Below are 18451 nucleotides of genomic sequence, written 5' to 3'. Positions count from 1 at the left end.
ACAGCTGAAGACTGTGTGTGTGTGTGGCTCCCACAGGCCTGATTTTCTCTCATCTGTTCTTCAGTACAAGGTGACATCTTGTGATCTGATGAACAAGCAGTAAGACCACCCACAATTCCATGCACGAATCGGTCATCGTTAAAAGCGTTTTATCTATACTTATATATCCTGTGGGGTCCATTTAATATCATTAAGTATGAATTGAGTAGATATGAATAGGTTAATTAAATGGAGTGACTTGGTGTCTGTTTAATGCAGGATTTATTGATTATGGGCTCTGATGATTTTTGAAAGCCGTTAAATGAGTTTAATGCGCAACGTAAGATATAGTTTTACCTTTCAGTGTCGTTTTGGATTAAAACAGGACTTTTAATGTGTTTTAAAGAGTTTTTAAAAATGGGGCGGTGAGAGGGGGGGTCTGTGAGGTCAGGGTGGCGGTGAATGAAATGACAAAAATCATGTCCTGCTGTCGGCAGGTATGTTTTAAAATTTCACTTTTTTTCTAAAACTAAGTGTTGTGTTGCAGGTGATTTCGATCTGGAGAAGGTAAAAGAATCTGTGTATTTCTTCAGCTGAGAGGAGCACATCGTGCAGCTGATGGACAGGTTTCATCAGGAAGCCAAGGGCTCTTCACAGACCTCATCAAAATAGATTGCTGCTTTTTTACTCCGCCGAGAGCGCGCATGACTGAGATGGGATGATACGGTAGGCAAATCTGTCTGTGAGCGCACATTTCCCATATATCTCGTCATATTTTCATATAAGAAGCCTTGAAGAAGAGTTCTGGCTAAGGAAAACCACACGAGTCGCCCGTGTGCGTGTCTACGAGAGTCTTTCCCAGTTTGGAGTGAGAACGCTCTCAGCAGGCCTCTGTTGGGTTTATTAACTGGCTCACATCGATTTCAGGGCAACCCATCTGAATGGTCCTCTTTGACATTTTCACCTGCCAGCATCCCCACAGATTTAGAGCTGGAGATGTTTAATCTCACAACATTCTGTATGTTTTAGATATGTATGACCCATGTGGAGCTCTTTTAAGGACTCGTAAGCTCTGAAATGTGTGTTTTGTAAATAAAGATTTGATTTGATGGACTTTCTACACAAGAGCGATGTATTATGAATAAATCAGTCAGAGGATGTACACTTGGCATTCGCTGAGAAATAAAGTCGATACGTTTTGCACAATGGGACTGCAAAAGGTTAATTGCTATTGAAATTTCAAGACCCGATACATTGCTTTCCTTTTCTGAATTTCGAATTCTTGTTATTAAAAGGGCAAAGTGAAACAAAACCAATTATACAGAGAGCTACACTTGATTACACAACGCATTGACAAAAATCATCCTACTCATTGGTTGACATCTTGGACTGCCTCCATGAAGGAAGTTACTATACCAAATGAATATGTTATAGTTGCATTTGTCGTTGTTGTGATGTTACCAAATCAATCACTATTATAATGCCTGTCCAAATATGCCCCGTTAGCTTATCGTGTGAAGAAATCAGGTCCAGGATTGAATTATACAGCACTCTAATGGTGGAAAAGCTGCTAATCTAAATGATTTTGATGCACTCAAACAGAAGATTGATCAAAGGTGTCACCACAACACACCTTCAGAGAGAAATAGTCCTGTGAAAAACACCATGAGTCCAATTTCTCAATATCTCACCGCAAGCTGAATATGCTGACTCACCGTTAAGTTGAAGATGTGAACAAACATAATGGAGTGCTTGGCAAAATTTGGAACACTGCAAAAAATGACTTTCTTACTTAAAATTCTTAAATTTAGATGTTTTTTCTTGATGAACAAAATGACTTAGGAAAATAAGTCTAGTTTTTAGACAAAAAATTTACAATTTAAGTAAATTTGTGCTTAAAACAAGAAAACAAATCTGACAATGGAATAAGAATTTTTTTCTTGAATTAAGAGTTTATAAAAAAAGTAAAATTATTTCAAGAAATTTTTTCTTATTCCATTTGCTGATATTTTTTCTTGGTTTAAGCACTAATTTACTTAAAGTTTATATTTTTATCTACACTGTAAAAATAAGTCTAGTTTTTAGACCAAAAATATCAAATTTAAGTGATTTTGTGCACAAAACAAGCAAAAATCTGCCAATTGAACATTTTTCTTAAACATTAAATTCAAGAAAAATTTGCTTACCGCATTGACAGATTTTTTTTGCTTGTTTTATGCACAAAATCACTTAAATTTAATATTTTTGGTCTAAAAACTAGACTTATTTTCTTGGGTCGTTTGCTCATCAAGAAAAAGCATCTTAATTTAAGAATTTTTAGATATTTTTATTGAAAACATAATGCACTGCAAAAAATTATTTTCAAGAAAAACAATTCTTAGTATTTTTTCTTGTTTTCAGTAAAAATATCTAAAAATTCTTAAATTAAGATGCTTTTTCTTGATGAGCAAATTGACCCAAGACCAAAAATATCAAATTTAAGTGATTTTGTGCATAAAACAAGCAAAAAATCTGCCAATGGGGTAAAAACAAAAACATCTTGAACATTTTTCTTAAACACTAAATTCAAGAAAAATTCAAGATAAATTAGCTTACCTCATTGGCAGATTTTTTTGGCTTGTTTTAAGCACAAATTCGATTAAATTTCATATGTTTTGTCTAAAAACTAGATTTATTTTCTTGGGTCATTTCCTCATCAAGAAAAAGCATCTAAATTTTTGAATCTAAAAAAATCCTGAAAACAAGACAAAAATACTAATACAGTGTAAGAATTTTTTTATTGAAAATAATTTTTTGCAGTGTAGACTTATTTTCTTAGGTCATTTTGCTCATCAAGAAAATACATCTTAATTTAAGAATTTTTAGATATTTTTACTGAAAACAAGACAAAAATTAATGAAGTATTTTTTTGAAGTGAAGGCTTCCATGCACTGCAAAAGATGATTTATAAGAAAAAAAATACTTAGTATTTTTGTCTTGTTTTCAATAAAAATACATTTTTCATGAATTTTTCTTGAATTTAGTTAATAAGATTTTTTGCTTACCCATTGGAAGATTTTTTTTGCTTGTTTTATGCACAAAATCACTTTAATTTGATATTTTTAGTCTAAAAACTAGACATATTTTCTTGGGGCATTTGCTCATCAAGAAAAAGCATCTACATTTTTGAATCTAAAAAAAATCCTGAAAACAAGACAAAAATACTAAGAATTTTTTTTCTTGAAAATCATTTTTTTGGAGTGTGGGTTTGTCTCACAAAAACTACACTGTAACTTTCTACTTAGTATTTTTGCCTTGTTTTCAATAGAAATATCAAAAAATTCTTTAATTAAGATGCTTTTTCTTGATGAGAAAAATGACCTAAGAAAATAAGTCTAGTTTATAGACAAAAATTCAAGTATATTTTAACTTAAAACAAGCAAAAATATCTGCCAATTGGCTGAGAAAAAAGTTTTTTAAACACTTAATTTAAGCAAAAATTTCTCACCCCATTGGCAGATAATTTTGCTTATTTTGAGTACAAATTCAATTAAAAAGAATAGTTATTGTCTAAAAACTTAGACTTATTTTTCTAGGTCCTTTTGCTCATCAAGAAAATACATCTTGGTTTTAGAATTTTTAGATATTTGTACTGAAAACAAGACAAAAATACTAAGTAAGAAAGTCATTTTTTGCCGTGTAAACATCTTTGCTAGTTTGCATATCACTGAGGTTCTCAGGGGTAATGTTGATGACAAAAACACAATGGGTCCTTAAACCTTTTCTAAATGTGAAATATTTTGGGAGGAATAATACTTGTTGCACCAAATATGAGAAAATTTTGTCTTTTTCTTTTAAATGTGTTGAACCACAAAACATATTTAGTAGGGCTGGGCAAAACTTTTTTTTCGTGGTCGATTCAAAATCGATTCTCACAGGCCACGAATAATTTTTTTCCCATTTTATTTCTGTAAACATTGAACGTAAGATTAACGTTAATCTAATTACTAGTCTTTAGAAGCCACCCTTTTTTTGCCTTGCGTGATGTTACCAAGGAGTGAGAGGCAAGCCTGTCATTCATTCAGTCATTCAGTCTATATTATAATATATAATATAATATTCTATATAATCTATATTCGTTGAGTTGAATCAAGAATCGAGTATTCGAGCCGAGAATTGGAATCGAATCGGAATTGAATCGATAGCTTGTGAATCGTAATCGAATTGATCTGGAACATCTCAATCGATACCCAGCCCTAATATTTAGTGTATTATATTAAATGATGGGTTAATTTATTGACAATATTATTACATTCAAACAATATCTGAGGGTTTTTTAACATCCTCTAATTGATGAAAACACTTTTAAGTATCTTTACTAGATGTTTTGAAAATTTTATGTCTCTGCAAAAACATAGCTTTTTACTCAAGATGGCAGAGAAAAAAAATGCATATGCTACTGCCAAACTAAGAAAGATCAAACTACAGTATTGTGGTACGAATGTTTTTACACAAGCAGTTTCAGTATATAACAGTATATAATATAATAAAAATAATTATTATCCACAGCAAAATGTATTGGTGCTTTGTGAAACATAAATGTTATGGGTAAATACAACTGAAGCAAATATTCCTTTCTGATGGAAAATTTATTTAAAATGTATTGCATCAGATAGTAGTAGAAAAGTAACACTTACCACAAGTTGTATTATCAATATCAATCTCTGTTTTTGGTCAAACAAAAATTGGAGCCTTTGTACATCATTAAATGTAAGCTATAAGATTTTTTTTATGAGCAATTGTGGGGACATTGTGTCCAGACCTCATTTACCACACTGCAAAAAATGACTTTCTTACTTAGTATTTTTATCTTGTTTTCAGTAGAAACATCTAAAAAAAAACATTTAGACAAAACATGTCAAATTTAAGCAAGCAAAAAATCTGCCAATGGAATAAGAATTTTTTTCTTGAATTTACTTAATACAAGAAAAATTCAGCAAAACATTTCTTATTCCATTGGCAGATTTTTTTTGCTTGTTTTAAGCACAAATTCGCTTACATTTGATATGTTTTGTCTAAATGTTTTTTTTAGATGTTTCTACTGAAAACAAGACAAAAATACTAAGTAAGAAAGTCATTTGCAGTGCAGACTGTTTTTGTAGGGTTAAAACATTATAAACAGTTGCATACAAACAGTTTGATATAATTTTTTTAAACATAAACTACCAAATACACACTTGCCTTTGTCCTACATCAGGATTTTAATACTTAACAGTATAAAAAGCTACAACAGAGCTTATAGTGCGTCACTTTAAAGCAGTGAAGCGATATGTGCTGTAACATTGGAATATAAATAGGTTTTCAAAGATTCACAGACCAAGAGGATCTCGGCGCCTAATTACGTAGCCATGGCGAGCAAGTTATTTAGCTGTGCAAAACAATAGATAGTAAAGAGTCTTGTTGCTTGATGGATGCTGTCACATTTCAAAAGCGAGGGTGTAATCACTGGCAATGTACATCTAAGAAGTGTGATACTACTAAGCAAAGGACATTGCCACAGTTCTTTAAAAATGTGTCACTGATTACGGACACCTTACTTTTGTACGGATACTTCCTGTAAGACCATAAGAAGTCGCACTCACAATGTTAGTCAAAATCAAGGCAGTGAAATTATTTTTGCATTTATACTTCCATTTCATTTAACACACCTTTACATGTCATCTCATGATGACATTTTCTTTTGGCCAAACTTTGGTTAATAAGAAATATAAAAAAAACATTACAGTTCCATTCCAGTAAGAATCACAATTACTAGCGGCTAAGAACTGAATTCAGCAGCCATTTATTACGCCATTTTTCTATAACAATAATGTGCATAATAGGTTAAATATCTATCGTCTAGCCGGTTTGTGTTAAGAGGAGAGAATAAGCTCCTACATTGTGATCAGAAGCGAGCAGCTATTCCCCGGTATTTAGACTCACAACAGTTTGCATCGTTGTACTACTGTATATAAAAGGAGGTGAGTATATTTGTAATCTTTGTGAACAGCTACAACAAAGAAAACCATTTCAAAGAGGCATATTGTGTGGAAGCTACATTAATGTTTATATCATGGGTACGATGTAAAAGTCCCGATCAAATTATACAGACACGTTCTTAGAGTCAAGTCTGAGGGCCCTGCGGCCAGCCACATCGCACACTATGAGAGTCAAATCCAAGGTGTGACTGGGAATGGGAAACGTTCTTGGTGAAGAAAAGTACAGATGTTCCCAACAATAGTAAGTGCCCACCAGCTCCATCGTGGTCACAAATTTGACGATAATCTAGATCTGATGTGATGTTCTGTTTCTGGGAGGCTTATTATTGAATCCTTCTTGGGCCGTCCTGAATCCAGGCTGGATCTCATTTGGGGGAGAGAAGCAGGAGGAAATGCGCCGACGGACATTTGGTGCGGCAGCACCATTCTTGAAGGGATGCCACTTCTAAAACCTGCAGGACCTGGGAGATTCTGCAAAGGACCGATGGAAGTAGAGGAAACTCGGGTGGATTGGGGAGGGCTTGGGGCAGCTGGCTGCAGCACATCTTGAGGCAAGGATGGCTGTGAGGCGGACAGAGCTCGGGCATCCTGACCCAAAGAGCTCCTTGGTGGGCCTGGTAGCCGATGTGTGGGGCTTGGAACATGTTGTTGCACCAGGGATAGCTGCGACCCTGTGGGTGCACCTGGGGGGCTGGAGCCGTACTGAAATATTCGACCGGCAGTTGGCAGGGGGCTATGGACAGGTGTGCTGGCAAGAGCTGAAGCGAGGGCTAGGGTGGAGTACTGGGACCCTGGAGGTGTCTGGCTCTGGACCACTTGGAAGCGCCTCACCATGCGGGGAGACTGAATGGCCCCAGAACCCACCAGAGGGTTTCCCATCTGGGGGCAGAAGCTCATGGCCACAGCATGTTGGAGAGATGCAATGGCAGAGCTGGTGGAAGGTTGGCTGGGAGGTGCAAACATTCCCCCATGACTTGAAGGAGTCACAGACATGGACCTGGGTCTCTGCGTGTCCCCTTGTTTGACCAGTTGGACCATTTCCCGATCGTACTTTACAATCTCCTGGATCATCTCGTTCTCACGGTTGTTGAAGACACCAGAGTTAAGATCGTGCTGTACCTTGTGCATCAGGATGGAGTTTTTCTTGCCTGAAAGAAGTACAGATGTTGGACAATTATAGCGAAATATTATTTAAGCTTTATTTAAAACGTTCAAAACAAGAATGCATTGGCTAACATGAACTAGCAATGAGCAATATAGTTAATGTTCTTGAATGCCAATAAAGTTGTCCATGTCAGTTCACTTAGCTCTGCCGAGACCTAATAAAAAGAAGCTATGATCTCTGTCTCTGGTGTCAGTCTGCTGAGTCACAGCACTCCTAACTCGATTCTCGGCACGTGCCTATCACCTGCACCCTGCTGCTAACAGAGTCCAATTTGCAGCTAAAATGACATCCTTCGCACAGCTCCCGCCGGCAGGGCTTCATCATCACCTTTATTTTCTTTCACCTTCGTGTCCAGAACCACACACAAGTAATACTCTCAGTCCCACTAGGTCACTAGCCATCTTTCAGATCCAAAGCTACTTCGCGTATATAAAAGGATGTGCAGGTGTCATTCATAATGTTATCGAACACATCTTGTTTTAGGTTTCTTTTTGAATTTTGATACAAATTAGACACTGTTTACATCGTACACGACACAGGAAATATTTTGTGAAGCAGATGCAATTGTGAAAGCGGATGTTTTTCTGCAAAGAAGCCCTCCATGAGCCGAAGTGATCATTTATGGAAACTGGCTGCCATGGCAACAGCAGTGGAGTGGGATGTGTGCATGGCCCATGTGTAAACAACCAAGGTGGTCACGTGACAAGGAGTGACATCATCCGCACACTGACCTTGGAAGATAAGGAAAGGATCCTCAATGGATGCAGAGTGGGGTGGGCGGATAGCCTGCCTTTCTTGGCATATTACATTACGTGAAGCCAAGAATGGCGTTGAAGACAAACAAATTTCTGATTTGTCCATGTGACCAGTGGATGAAACATGAAATATCTGCATGTGTGGAGTTTTAAGCTGTGTACCAATCACATGTGTGACCACGGCCCTATGTTGAAACCCTACTGAAAATGCTACAAAACAATCACAGAAATTCTAATGGATTTAATAGATATAATGGGAATTGTAGTGTTTCAATGGAAACTATGATGGTAATTCTGTAGGTCACTATTTGTAACGTGTCATCTTCTATTGGTTGGATGTTATCTGGTGAATAGGAACCAATAGGACCAATATTAAATCCTACTGGAATAAGACGCTACATAAAGAATTTTGTAATGGTTTTAATAGTAAACAGCTGGATGTTTCATTGTGGTATTGATAATAGAAACCATTAAAATTTGCATCGTTTTTTTAAGGGAACTATCAAATAAAAAATGTGTTATTTTAGATGACGGACATACCTATTCTGTCAAGGCGGTCAATGGCTACCGTCTCAAATGCTCTTCTCATCATCGGATACTCTTCCAGGACTTCATTGAAGTTGTCCACAGACAGCGAGTACAGCCGGCAGTAGGTGTCTGCTCGCACGCTTGCAGTACGTCTTCCACGCGTCAACAGGCAGATCTCTGTAATAGAAATGAGACATGGTTGTGTTTTGGTGCCAAAGAACCAACATTATTTACATTCAGTATGTGTGATACTTGATATCTGTGTCACTTTAACATAAAATATTAAGTTAATGATATCTAGTCTATTTTTTTTTTATTTTTTTTTTACTGTAGATGATCTCCCAACCTGACTAGCCAAACTCTTTTTGCACTGAATGTTCAGCAATCAAAACTATTTTGCCGAAAATAGCATAAAAATCCAGCAGAATAAGTGTGAATGTGAAATATGTGATCAAGTGTCAGAGGAAGATGCAAATAGTTCAAAATAAACTTAAAAATTTAAGTGCAAAAAATAAGTTTTACAGTGTAGGCTACCTCAAACCCATCAAAAAACACCAAAACAGACCACTTTGACCAGGATAGACAATTGTAAAAGACCTTAAGAAGTTGTCTCAGCAGGATGATTTAGCTTTAGTAGATATCTTAAATGAGTTGTTATTGTTTTTGTCCACATTTCTCTTTGCTTTTCAAAGAACACATCCATGAAATATCTCCTCATTGTATTTCTCTAAGAGGAAACAAGGTCAGAACAGTCAGTATTTCTGTAATATAAGATCTCGGTCACAGTCCGGGCTCCGTATACACACACACACAGTCAAAAAGATGCCAGGCAATTGAGATCTACCCAGCTGGAATATGGCCACACTTCAAAGTAAATGTTGGCACAGCTCTCTCTCTCTCTCTCTTTCTCATTGATGTCGTTGTTACCACCATGACCAAAATGAGAAAAGGGAATAAACTCCACAGTGGATTCAAGTAAAACTTGCTTGTTGTAATAAATATGAATAAGGCTTTAATCATGAGTAACATTTAAATAAATAAAGGCATATTAGATGAAAGTAGGCTTCAAATTTGATCAATCAGCTGCATTTATCCTCAATGGCCAAAAACATAAATTCATCCATTTTAAAGAATAATTTTTTTTTTTAAAGATCCTTGTGATACCGTTTGGTTTCATAAATGCCATACTGGAGAACCCCCAGAAGAATAATTTGAAGTACCAGAATATCGTATTAATGTACTGAATAAATGTGACCTACATGTACAAATGTACGCGGGATTTCAAAAATCTGGCGGTGCACGTACAGTATGCACGCACTCTTCTGATGATGAAAATTAGGAATACTTTTCTAAAACCTAATAGTGGACTTAACTCAAACCATTTAAGGAAACCGGTTGCCTTAAACCATTAAGGTTTTAAAACACATAAATTTGAGTACTGTGAACTTGAGTCATGTGCAATTATACACTTATATTTAAGTAGTGTAAACTTAAATATAAGTGCATAACTGCATATGACTCAATTAAATAACACATTTTGTTTAAGTTCACAGTACTCAAATGTATATGTTTTAAAACTTAAATGGTTTAAAGGACAAGTTCGGTATTTTAGACTTAAAGCCCTGTTTTCAGATTGTTTATGGTCAAATAGAACGGTTTTGACTGAAATTTCGACATTTGCGGGTGCCCTGAGAATTTTCGCGTGTTTGTGTTCCAGCTCAGACCTCTGCAATGGGTTTAATGGTGCACTGGAACAATCCTTCCTAAAATGCATTAAACTTTCGTTTACAAAGACGTGAAACTCACCGAGTGGTCAGGGGTGTTCACTGATATGCTCACACAAAAATCGCTGCAAAAGATGCTTTCCAACAGCTGTTTTAGCATTCGTTGTTAACTTGTGGACCTATTTTTCCAAACGCCTCACAGCCGTACATTCTTCCGCTTAGAGCTTGAATAATATACACTCCAGCCCAGGTGGTGGCGCTAATCCGCCTTTGCCAATTTCAAGAATAGAAACAAAGTTCCCGGCGCGGAGTAATACCGTACCTCACAGGACATCTAATACAAGTCCATGGGGCTGGTAAAAACTACGATAAAACCTGTTGGAATGCGTCTTTTGGAGCGATTTTTGTGTGAGCATACCAGTGAACAGCCCTGACCACTCGGTGAGTTTCACGTCTTTGTAAACGAAAGTTTAATGCATTTTAGGAAGGATTGTTCCAGTGCACCATTAAATCCATTATAGAGGTCTGAGCTGAAACACAAACACGCGAAATTCTCAGGGCAGGCGAAAATGTCGAAATTTCAGTCAAAACCATTCTATTTCACCATAAACAATCTGAAAACAGGGCTTTAAGTCTAAAATACAGAACTTGTCCTTTAATGCAACCGGTTTACTTAAATGGTTTGAGTTGAGTTAACTTTTAGGTTTCACAGTGTAGAGGGTTCTCCCAGTGTGGTGCCTTTGAGAAATTCTTTATTTTTACAGCTATTGAACAATTGGATGTTTGGAAACTGCAACTGTATCTCAGAATGAAAACTTTAGCAATAACATTAAGTTGTATAATAAGAAATGAGTTGCTACCCACTGGGTTTAAAGGAAAATTATCTGGTCAGCATGACTCCAAACAACCTACTTTCCTCCTATGGAGGCATTTTGAATAGGGGGATGTTTTCCTACATCACTGGCAATTAAAAAAAAAAGTTTCAAGCCTAAATCGAAAAAATCTAGTTATTGAAGAAAAAAATCCCAATAGGGTATAAAAAGGTAAACTTTAATTTAATATATACATGCAAGGAAAAATAAAGTCTTGATATATTTTTAACAAGATTTTGCTTCTCATATATTATTTCCAGTATCTTAGGGCTCAAAAACTTTTTTATTTTAATAAAATAAATCTGTGCAGACACATCTAATACATAAAGTACCATGTGATGCAAGAAACTGAAAAGTCTAAATGTAATAATAAATTTCATACCAAACAAGACTCTAAAATCTAGCACCGGCCTTGCACCAAATCTCGTCAGATTTGTACCTCCAATAATAACCCTGCAAAAACAGCAGCCTGCCAAATATCACAACATGCCCAGTTTGGGTTGATGTGCAAAACAGAACTGTCAAATATTTGATGAAGTGAATCTTTAAATTTAGCTTCAGCTCTCACTTCTGCATCACAGCTGCACACATGTGATACATTACATGCCGACAGTACGTAATGTTTTCATGACCCAAAAGAAAAATTAAAGAATTTGGAATTACTATTCAGAGAGATGATCTAAAACATTAGCAGTATGACCTTGAATCTCCCATTAAAATGTAATATTTCTTTATTTCATATGTTGTAAAAGGAATGTGTCCATTTTTTTATGTTCCGCTTCTCTTTGCTATCTACGAAGAACAAAATTGCCTGTAAGGCATTGTGAACATATGCTCAAAAATCTTTCTCTATGCAGCCTTACATTAATTTACGAACAGCAGGTGTTGAGGATGACGCATAAAAATAATAGAAGACAGTAAACATTCAGATTTACTTTTGTGCCTGAAGCTATTAATCTTTATTATAAGAATAACTGATAAGGTTTTTTATTGCATGTATGAAGAGTTCAGGTGCATTGCAAAACCCTGTGCATCTGACATTTTCTTGTAAATATTTTTTTTATCAGGCTATTATGTTTACATTTAGTCATTTCACTTTAATGGCAATGAAAAGGTTATTAGTCAGTAATTAAAATGCCTTATTCTCACAAATGTCACTTTTGTCAATTTATTGGTACACTTCAAAAAAATTCTTCATTCAATTTACTACATTTTTTGGGTAAGTGGTTGTAATCAATTTATTTAAGCTACATTTAAACAAAAAAGATTAGTAAAATAAAAAAAAAATTATAATAAATAATAATATTATATAATGTAGCTTAAATAAATTTATCGCAACCACTTACCTAAAAAAATTAGTAAATTGAATGAATCATTTTTTTCAGTGTATTTAACAAATATGACTGCAAATATTATTATTATGTTTTATATTTGGACCAAGAGGCAACCGTCCGATCTCTATGTAAAGCCAACACAAAAGTGACTTAAAGAGCGCGTATTTCATTGCTAAAAAACAACGTTATTTTGTGTATTTGATATAATATAATATGTTCGCGTGGTTTGTGGTTCAAAAAACATTATTTTCCACATACCGTAAATTTTTGTAGCTCCAGATATCCCTGTCTTCCTCAAACGCTCTGATTTTGTACAAAGCTCATCGATTTGAAAAGCGTTGTGTCCCTGACCAGCTAATCTGTAAATTATAATTGGCCTGAATACCTCTGACATCAGCCGGAAATGTGACGCTCCTTACCATGTTTGAAGGATTCAGTCACAATGCAATGCAATGAAGAATTTAAATTGCAGGTTGTGAGTCTGAAGCGGGAGGAATTATGATAATGTCGGTCTTGTCTACATCACCAATCCCAGGAAGTAAACTGTTGCCTACAATCCGTCTGTTTGTTGTAGTCCAAGAAGAGATTTCCGTTGGAGATGATAACTCGCGTCATTGTATACTTTGGGGTTTGTACCTTTTGCATATTGTTAACATGTACTAATGCACACCTAACACACCAAAGTAAATGTAAAATCGTAAATCGGACCATAGGTGCTCATTGACTTCAGAAAAGCTCTTCACAAACCTATGGATGACGTCACAGACAATACGTCCATATTTTTAACCTGAACTACAGGAATTGCTGGATGCCTGGGATGTTTATACTGTATAGAAAAGATGTTTTGTAGTTGTCTATGCATATCAATAGAAGCCTCAGAAAATTACATAAAAAGCTTCACATTGTGTTCCTACTACAACAGAGAACCATTACTCAGTCTGGCAAAATAAATAAACCATCTGTAATCTCTGCATGGTAAAAACAACGTAATTGTTTTGGCCAGGGAAGCGACGTTAAAAATGACTCTGTCATTGCTGTTTTGCTTCACTATTTAGGCGTTATTCATTCATTTGGCTTCATTGTTTTTTATCTGTGGCTCTCCGTTATATCGTTCATATGGTCAGCGAACTCTGGTCCTTGCCCGACTGTGGCCCACCCAGACCGTACCCCACAGACTCTAGAAAAAGCACTGGGCCCGGTTGCATAAAGCACCTTAAGTTTTTCCCTTAAGTATGACACTTAAGGGGTAAATTCCCCTTAACTAGTGTAAGAGAATAATTAAAGTGTTTTGCATATAATCCCTTAAATGGTTCTCTTAGGTAAAGGTAATCGTAAAGTGTTTCATGACAGCGACCCCGGTTTGTTGTTATAAAATACTATTGTTGCCATGGAGACGCAACAGAAAAAACTTAAGGGTTTTTCTGCAACACCCTTAATTTTAAGGGAAACATAAGGGTGAACTTAAGGGAAAATTACACTTAAGGTGCTTTATGCAACCGGGCCCTGGCTTTTTCTGGATCACCAGCACCTGGCCCTCGGTGGTTGCAGGATCTTAAATGGGACAAAGCTCGCTGGAGGGAGAAACTAAGGCGTCGTGTTCAAATGTCAGTGATATTTATCATTGTATTCTCAGTGCGAGGTAGCTGTTGGGGTTTAATAGGGAGCAAAGATACAATGCAATAATGTACGAGCCTGTAAACATTAAGCATTTTTCATGCTTTGAATTTAATAAGCCTTTCGAAGCTGTTGATTAAACACTTGACGTTGGCATACAGTAAAAAAAAAATGCATAAGGACTGTTCACAAATGATAAAAAATTCCCTTAGGATTTTTCAGACAGGAAGTGTAGAGGTTTTAAATAAATTTTTGTGACCCTAGACCACAAAACCAGTCATAAGGGTGAAATTTATTGTTGATATATGGTTTGTTAGGATAGGACAATATTTTGCTGAGATACAACTATTTGAAAATCTGGAATCAGAGGGAGCAAAAAATCGAAATATTGAGAAAATCGCCTTTAAAGTTGTCCAAATTAAGTTTTTAGCAACACATATTACAAATGATAAATACATTTTTATATAATTTTTTTTGTAGGAAATCTTCAAGGAACATTATCTTTACTTCATACCCTAATGAATTTTTGGATAAAAGAACAAATGTACCCATACTATGTATTTTTTGGCTATTGCTGCTACACATGACTTAAGACTGGCTTTGTGATCCAGGGTCACAATTATGTATAGTTCAACACTAATACACTTCTACCAAGATGCAAAATAATGAAATGGTTTCAGCGTGTGGTCCTTACCCCCAAAATAGGAGCCGTCTGAAAGCTTCATGCCTATATTCCCTTTGGTCAAAATGCTGACAACACCATGCTGAATGAAGTACATCTTCTTGCCGATGGTTCCCTCGCGAACGATGTAATCTCCGGGTTGGAAGACCTCGAAGCGGAGCTTGGTTAACATGGCTGTCACAAAGTTGGGATCCGCGTTGGCAAAGAGAGGCATGGACGCCACCAGCTTCCGACAGTTAAAGTTGACTATTTCCTAAAGGTGGATACATTTATTAGAGTCAATTTATAATCAGATTAAAGAAAATGGGTATCAGTTAGTTGGTTCATTTACTCTTTTGGCAGATGTTTTAAAGGGGACATATGAAAATCTGACTTTTTCATGTTTTAGTGCTATAATTGGGTCCCCGGTGCTTCTATCAATCTAGAAAATGTGAAAAAGATCAACCCAGTAACTTAGTTTTGGTAAACCATTCTCTGCAAGCATGTGAAAAAATAGGTCATTGAAATTTGGCTCCCCTTGTGATGTCAGAACGGGTATATATATATACTGCCCCTTAATCTGCACTATTCAACCACACCCTGCCATTTAGTGCAGAGATTAACTAATTTGCATTTTAAAGGATACGCCCAAAAACGGCACATTTTTGCTCACACCTACAAAGTGCCAATTTTAACATGCTATAATAAATTATCTATATGGTATTTTGAGCTAGAACTTCACATACGTAATCTGGGGACACCAAATATTTATTTGACATCTTAAAAAGAAGGTCTTGTGAAATGTCCCCTTTAAGCCAAAGCAATTTACAGTGCATACATTTTATCAGTGAACCCAAGAACACAATGCTCTACCAATTGAGCTACAGGTACCTCTCGTAATGGCTCATTCAACTCCTCTAAAATGCTTTCCTCGTCAAACATCTTTCCCTGGTATCGATGCTCGTAGTAGTCATGGATCTTCTGCCGGAAATCAGCCGGAAGTTTATGGAACGACATGTACTGTTCAACTTGTTTGTACTGAAAAGACATAAAACACAGTATAAATGGCAATGTTAAAAAAACATTGTTATGCACCAGATAACCGAATTAAAAAAAAAACTCCACAAGATCCACATTATGATGAACCATAAGAGTTTACATGCACTAAAAAAAATGCAACCTACTTTTTAAATTTTTCACTTGCGATAAGTTGAAATAACTTATAAAAACAAGTTAAAATTATTAAACTTAAAGGGATAGTTCGGCCAAAAATGATATTAAACCCATGATTTACTTACCCCCAAGCTGTCCGAGTTGCATATGTCCATCGTTTTTCAGACAAACACATTTTCGGATATTTTAGAAAATGTTTTAGATCTTTCAGTTAATTAAATGTAATGTTACGGGGTCCACGACCTTCAAGTCATAAGTCACTAAGAAAAGTGCGTACACTACGTTAATACTCTCTCCTGAATACAGAGGAGTCTAATATGGCGGCGCTACCGGAAGGTATTTATTTTCGTTAATAAAGTTTTAAATATAGATATTTCTACAACACCGTGCGGATTACCCTCAGAAGACCTTTGTTTATCATCCTGGAGCCGTTTGGATTTATTTTGTGAAGGATGGACGCACTTTTTTGGACTTGAAGGTCGTGGACCCCGTAACATTACATTTAATCAACTGAAATATCTAAAACATTTAATAAAATATCCGAAAATGTGTTTGTCTGAAAAACGATGGACATATGCAACTCGGACAGCTTGGGGGTGAGTAAATCATGGGTTTAATAGCATTTTTGGCCAAACTATCCCTTTAATTTATACTACGGGTCCGTTGAATGCTTGAATCTGATTGGCTGATGAATGTTCTCGGGTGTGCATTATTTTCTTATAATTCAATGGCCCGTCATCAATTATTCCTTATATATAAATACATGTTGATATGATATCATTTTTTACAGTGTGTGGTGTATAAAAAGCAAATATTTTAGTCTCTAAAGGACTGTTCTCGGTGCCGAGCAACATTTCACAACCACCAACGATTAGCTTGCCATGTCAATCCAACATGCCCCTTTCTTTTGAGATGTGCACGCTGGGATTTAATTGGAAAATGTTGGGCTTTCCTGCTATTTTGGGAAACATCAAAGCGAGTTATTTACAGTGGATGTGATCCACTCAAGACCATATGATAATGTAATGTTCCCATAGCAGTGGTGCAATGAATTAGAAGAGAAACTCGATATATAAAACAGTCTGTGTAATTAATCGTTATCATTTTCATCCTGAAATGTCTGTGTTGAGATGGCTTACTGTGTATATAACAAGAATATAAATATATATATTACTTAGTCTGTGAAAACCCAGCTAAAGTCATTTATTGTTTTCTAAATAAAATCATCCCACATAATATAAAGAACATTGTGTGAAAATATAACCCTGATAACTTTAATATTGACTGAGTAAGGTCACGTCACAACAATTGAAATCAATGTGAAGTTGGATTATGAGACTTTAGCCTGGATTTCACAGACAGGGTTACACATATGTAAAACTGGACCACAAAAGCAGGATAAGGGTCAATTTTTTGAAATAGAGATTTATACATTTATACCATTGATGTTTGGTTTGTTAGTACAGCACAATATTTGGCCAATATACAACTACTTGAAATTTTAGAATCTAAGCTGAGGTTGCAAAAAATCTAAATATTGAGAAAATTGTGTTTTCCCGCCATTGTTTTTTTTTTAAGTTGCCAGCCAGCGCCAGCATTTTATATGATTTTCACAAAAGTTGAATGCCTTCCAGAAAATGTTCTTCTTTAAATACTATATATAAACATACAATATATCAAATGAAAGAACAGATCCGCTGCAAAATACTTTCATCCTACCTTCATTTGTTCTCTTTTTATAATCTCTCAAATATTGGTAGGTTTTTTCAAAAATACCAAATTTTTTGCAAAAGGCTGAGATAATTGCATTTTTGTGAAGGACTTTTGTTCGAGATCAGATTCAGATTGATGATCAAAACATACACAGAGTTCTTACTGTTTGCCTTAAGGGGTTGCTTCCGGGTTTTATAAGTCGGGTAAGAGTGCCACCTGGTGGATAATAGCAGAAATACAGATTGCCAGAAAAACTTGTCAATGGCGGGGAAAGTGTTAAGAGTGTCTAAATGATGTCCTTACTCCTAAGCACTGCATCCACTCACAAAAATTAAAGTTTTGATATATTTACGGTAGAAAATGTACAAAATCTATATGAAAAATATGATCTTTACATAAACCCTAACCATTTTGGCATAAAAAATCGATTATTTTGACCAATACAATGTATTTTTGGCTATAGCTACAAACATAATGCTACTTAAGATTGTTTTTGTGGTCACATATGTATGTCCTTAATATGGTCTTGACCATGTATGCATCATTTTATATAAACAATGGGGCGGTTTCTCAGACAGGGCTTTAGCTAGTACTAGCTAAAATGCTTTTTTGAGATGTCGCAACTTAAAACAGCTTGCACTAACATATCTTATAATATATCAGTACCATTGTTATTTCTCAAGACATGTCTCCAGTAATGATTTTTGTTTGGTATGTTTGTAAAAATGACTTAAATGCTGTGATATACTGAATTAATCCAAACCTTGTACGGGAAACCGCCCCTAAAAGTACAAATCAACTAATTGATGCTTAATAGATGTTTCAAAGTCAACTCGGTCCATCCACAAATGTTCTCTTTGCTGGTATTACTGAGCCCAGTTAAACCCTACAACTCTACTTTATAAAGTTGGAGATT

General features: G+C 35.6%; 2 protein-coding genes across 2 annotated transcripts in view; one reads left to right on the top strand and one right to left on the bottom strand.

The window, feature by feature from the left end:
• The window catches only part of polrmt (polymerase (RNA) mitochondrial (DNA directed)), a 76101-nt gene extending 74339 nt beyond the window's left edge, over positions 1 to 1762 (top strand). Inside the window, exon 21 of the mRNA XM_065246356.1 lies at positions 527 to 1762. Coding sequence (XP_065102428.1) covers positions 527 to 576 — 50 coding nt within the window. The 3' untranslated portion in view covers positions 577 to 1762. The remainder of the gene's footprint in view (positions 1 to 526) is intronic.
• A 2869-nt stretch (positions 1763 to 4631) lies between these two features.
• hcn2b (hyperpolarization activated cyclic nucleotide-gated potassium channel 2b) overlaps positions 4632 to 18451 on the bottom strand; it is a 38051-nt gene continuing 24231 nt past the window's right edge. Inside the window, exons 5-8 of the mRNA XM_065246362.2 lie at positions 15541 to 15687; positions 14683 to 14923; positions 8457 to 8621; positions 4632 to 7144 (exon numbers count right to left, since the gene is read on the bottom strand). Coding sequence (XP_065102434.1) covers positions 6264 to 7144; positions 8457 to 8621; positions 14683 to 14923; positions 15541 to 15687 — 1434 coding nt within the window. The 3' untranslated portion in view covers positions 4632 to 6263. The remainder of the gene's footprint in view (positions 7145 to 8456; positions 8622 to 14682; positions 14924 to 15540; positions 15688 to 18451) is intronic.

This window comes from Paramisgurnus dabryanus, chromosome 24 (assembly GCF_030506205.2).
Source record: "Paramisgurnus dabryanus chromosome 24, PD_genome_1.1, whole genome shotgun sequence".
Lineage (NCBI taxonomy): Eukaryota > Metazoa > Chordata > Actinopteri > Cypriniformes > Cobitidae > Paramisgurnus > Paramisgurnus dabryanus.
This window is presented reverse-complemented; position numbering and strand designations above follow the sequence as displayed.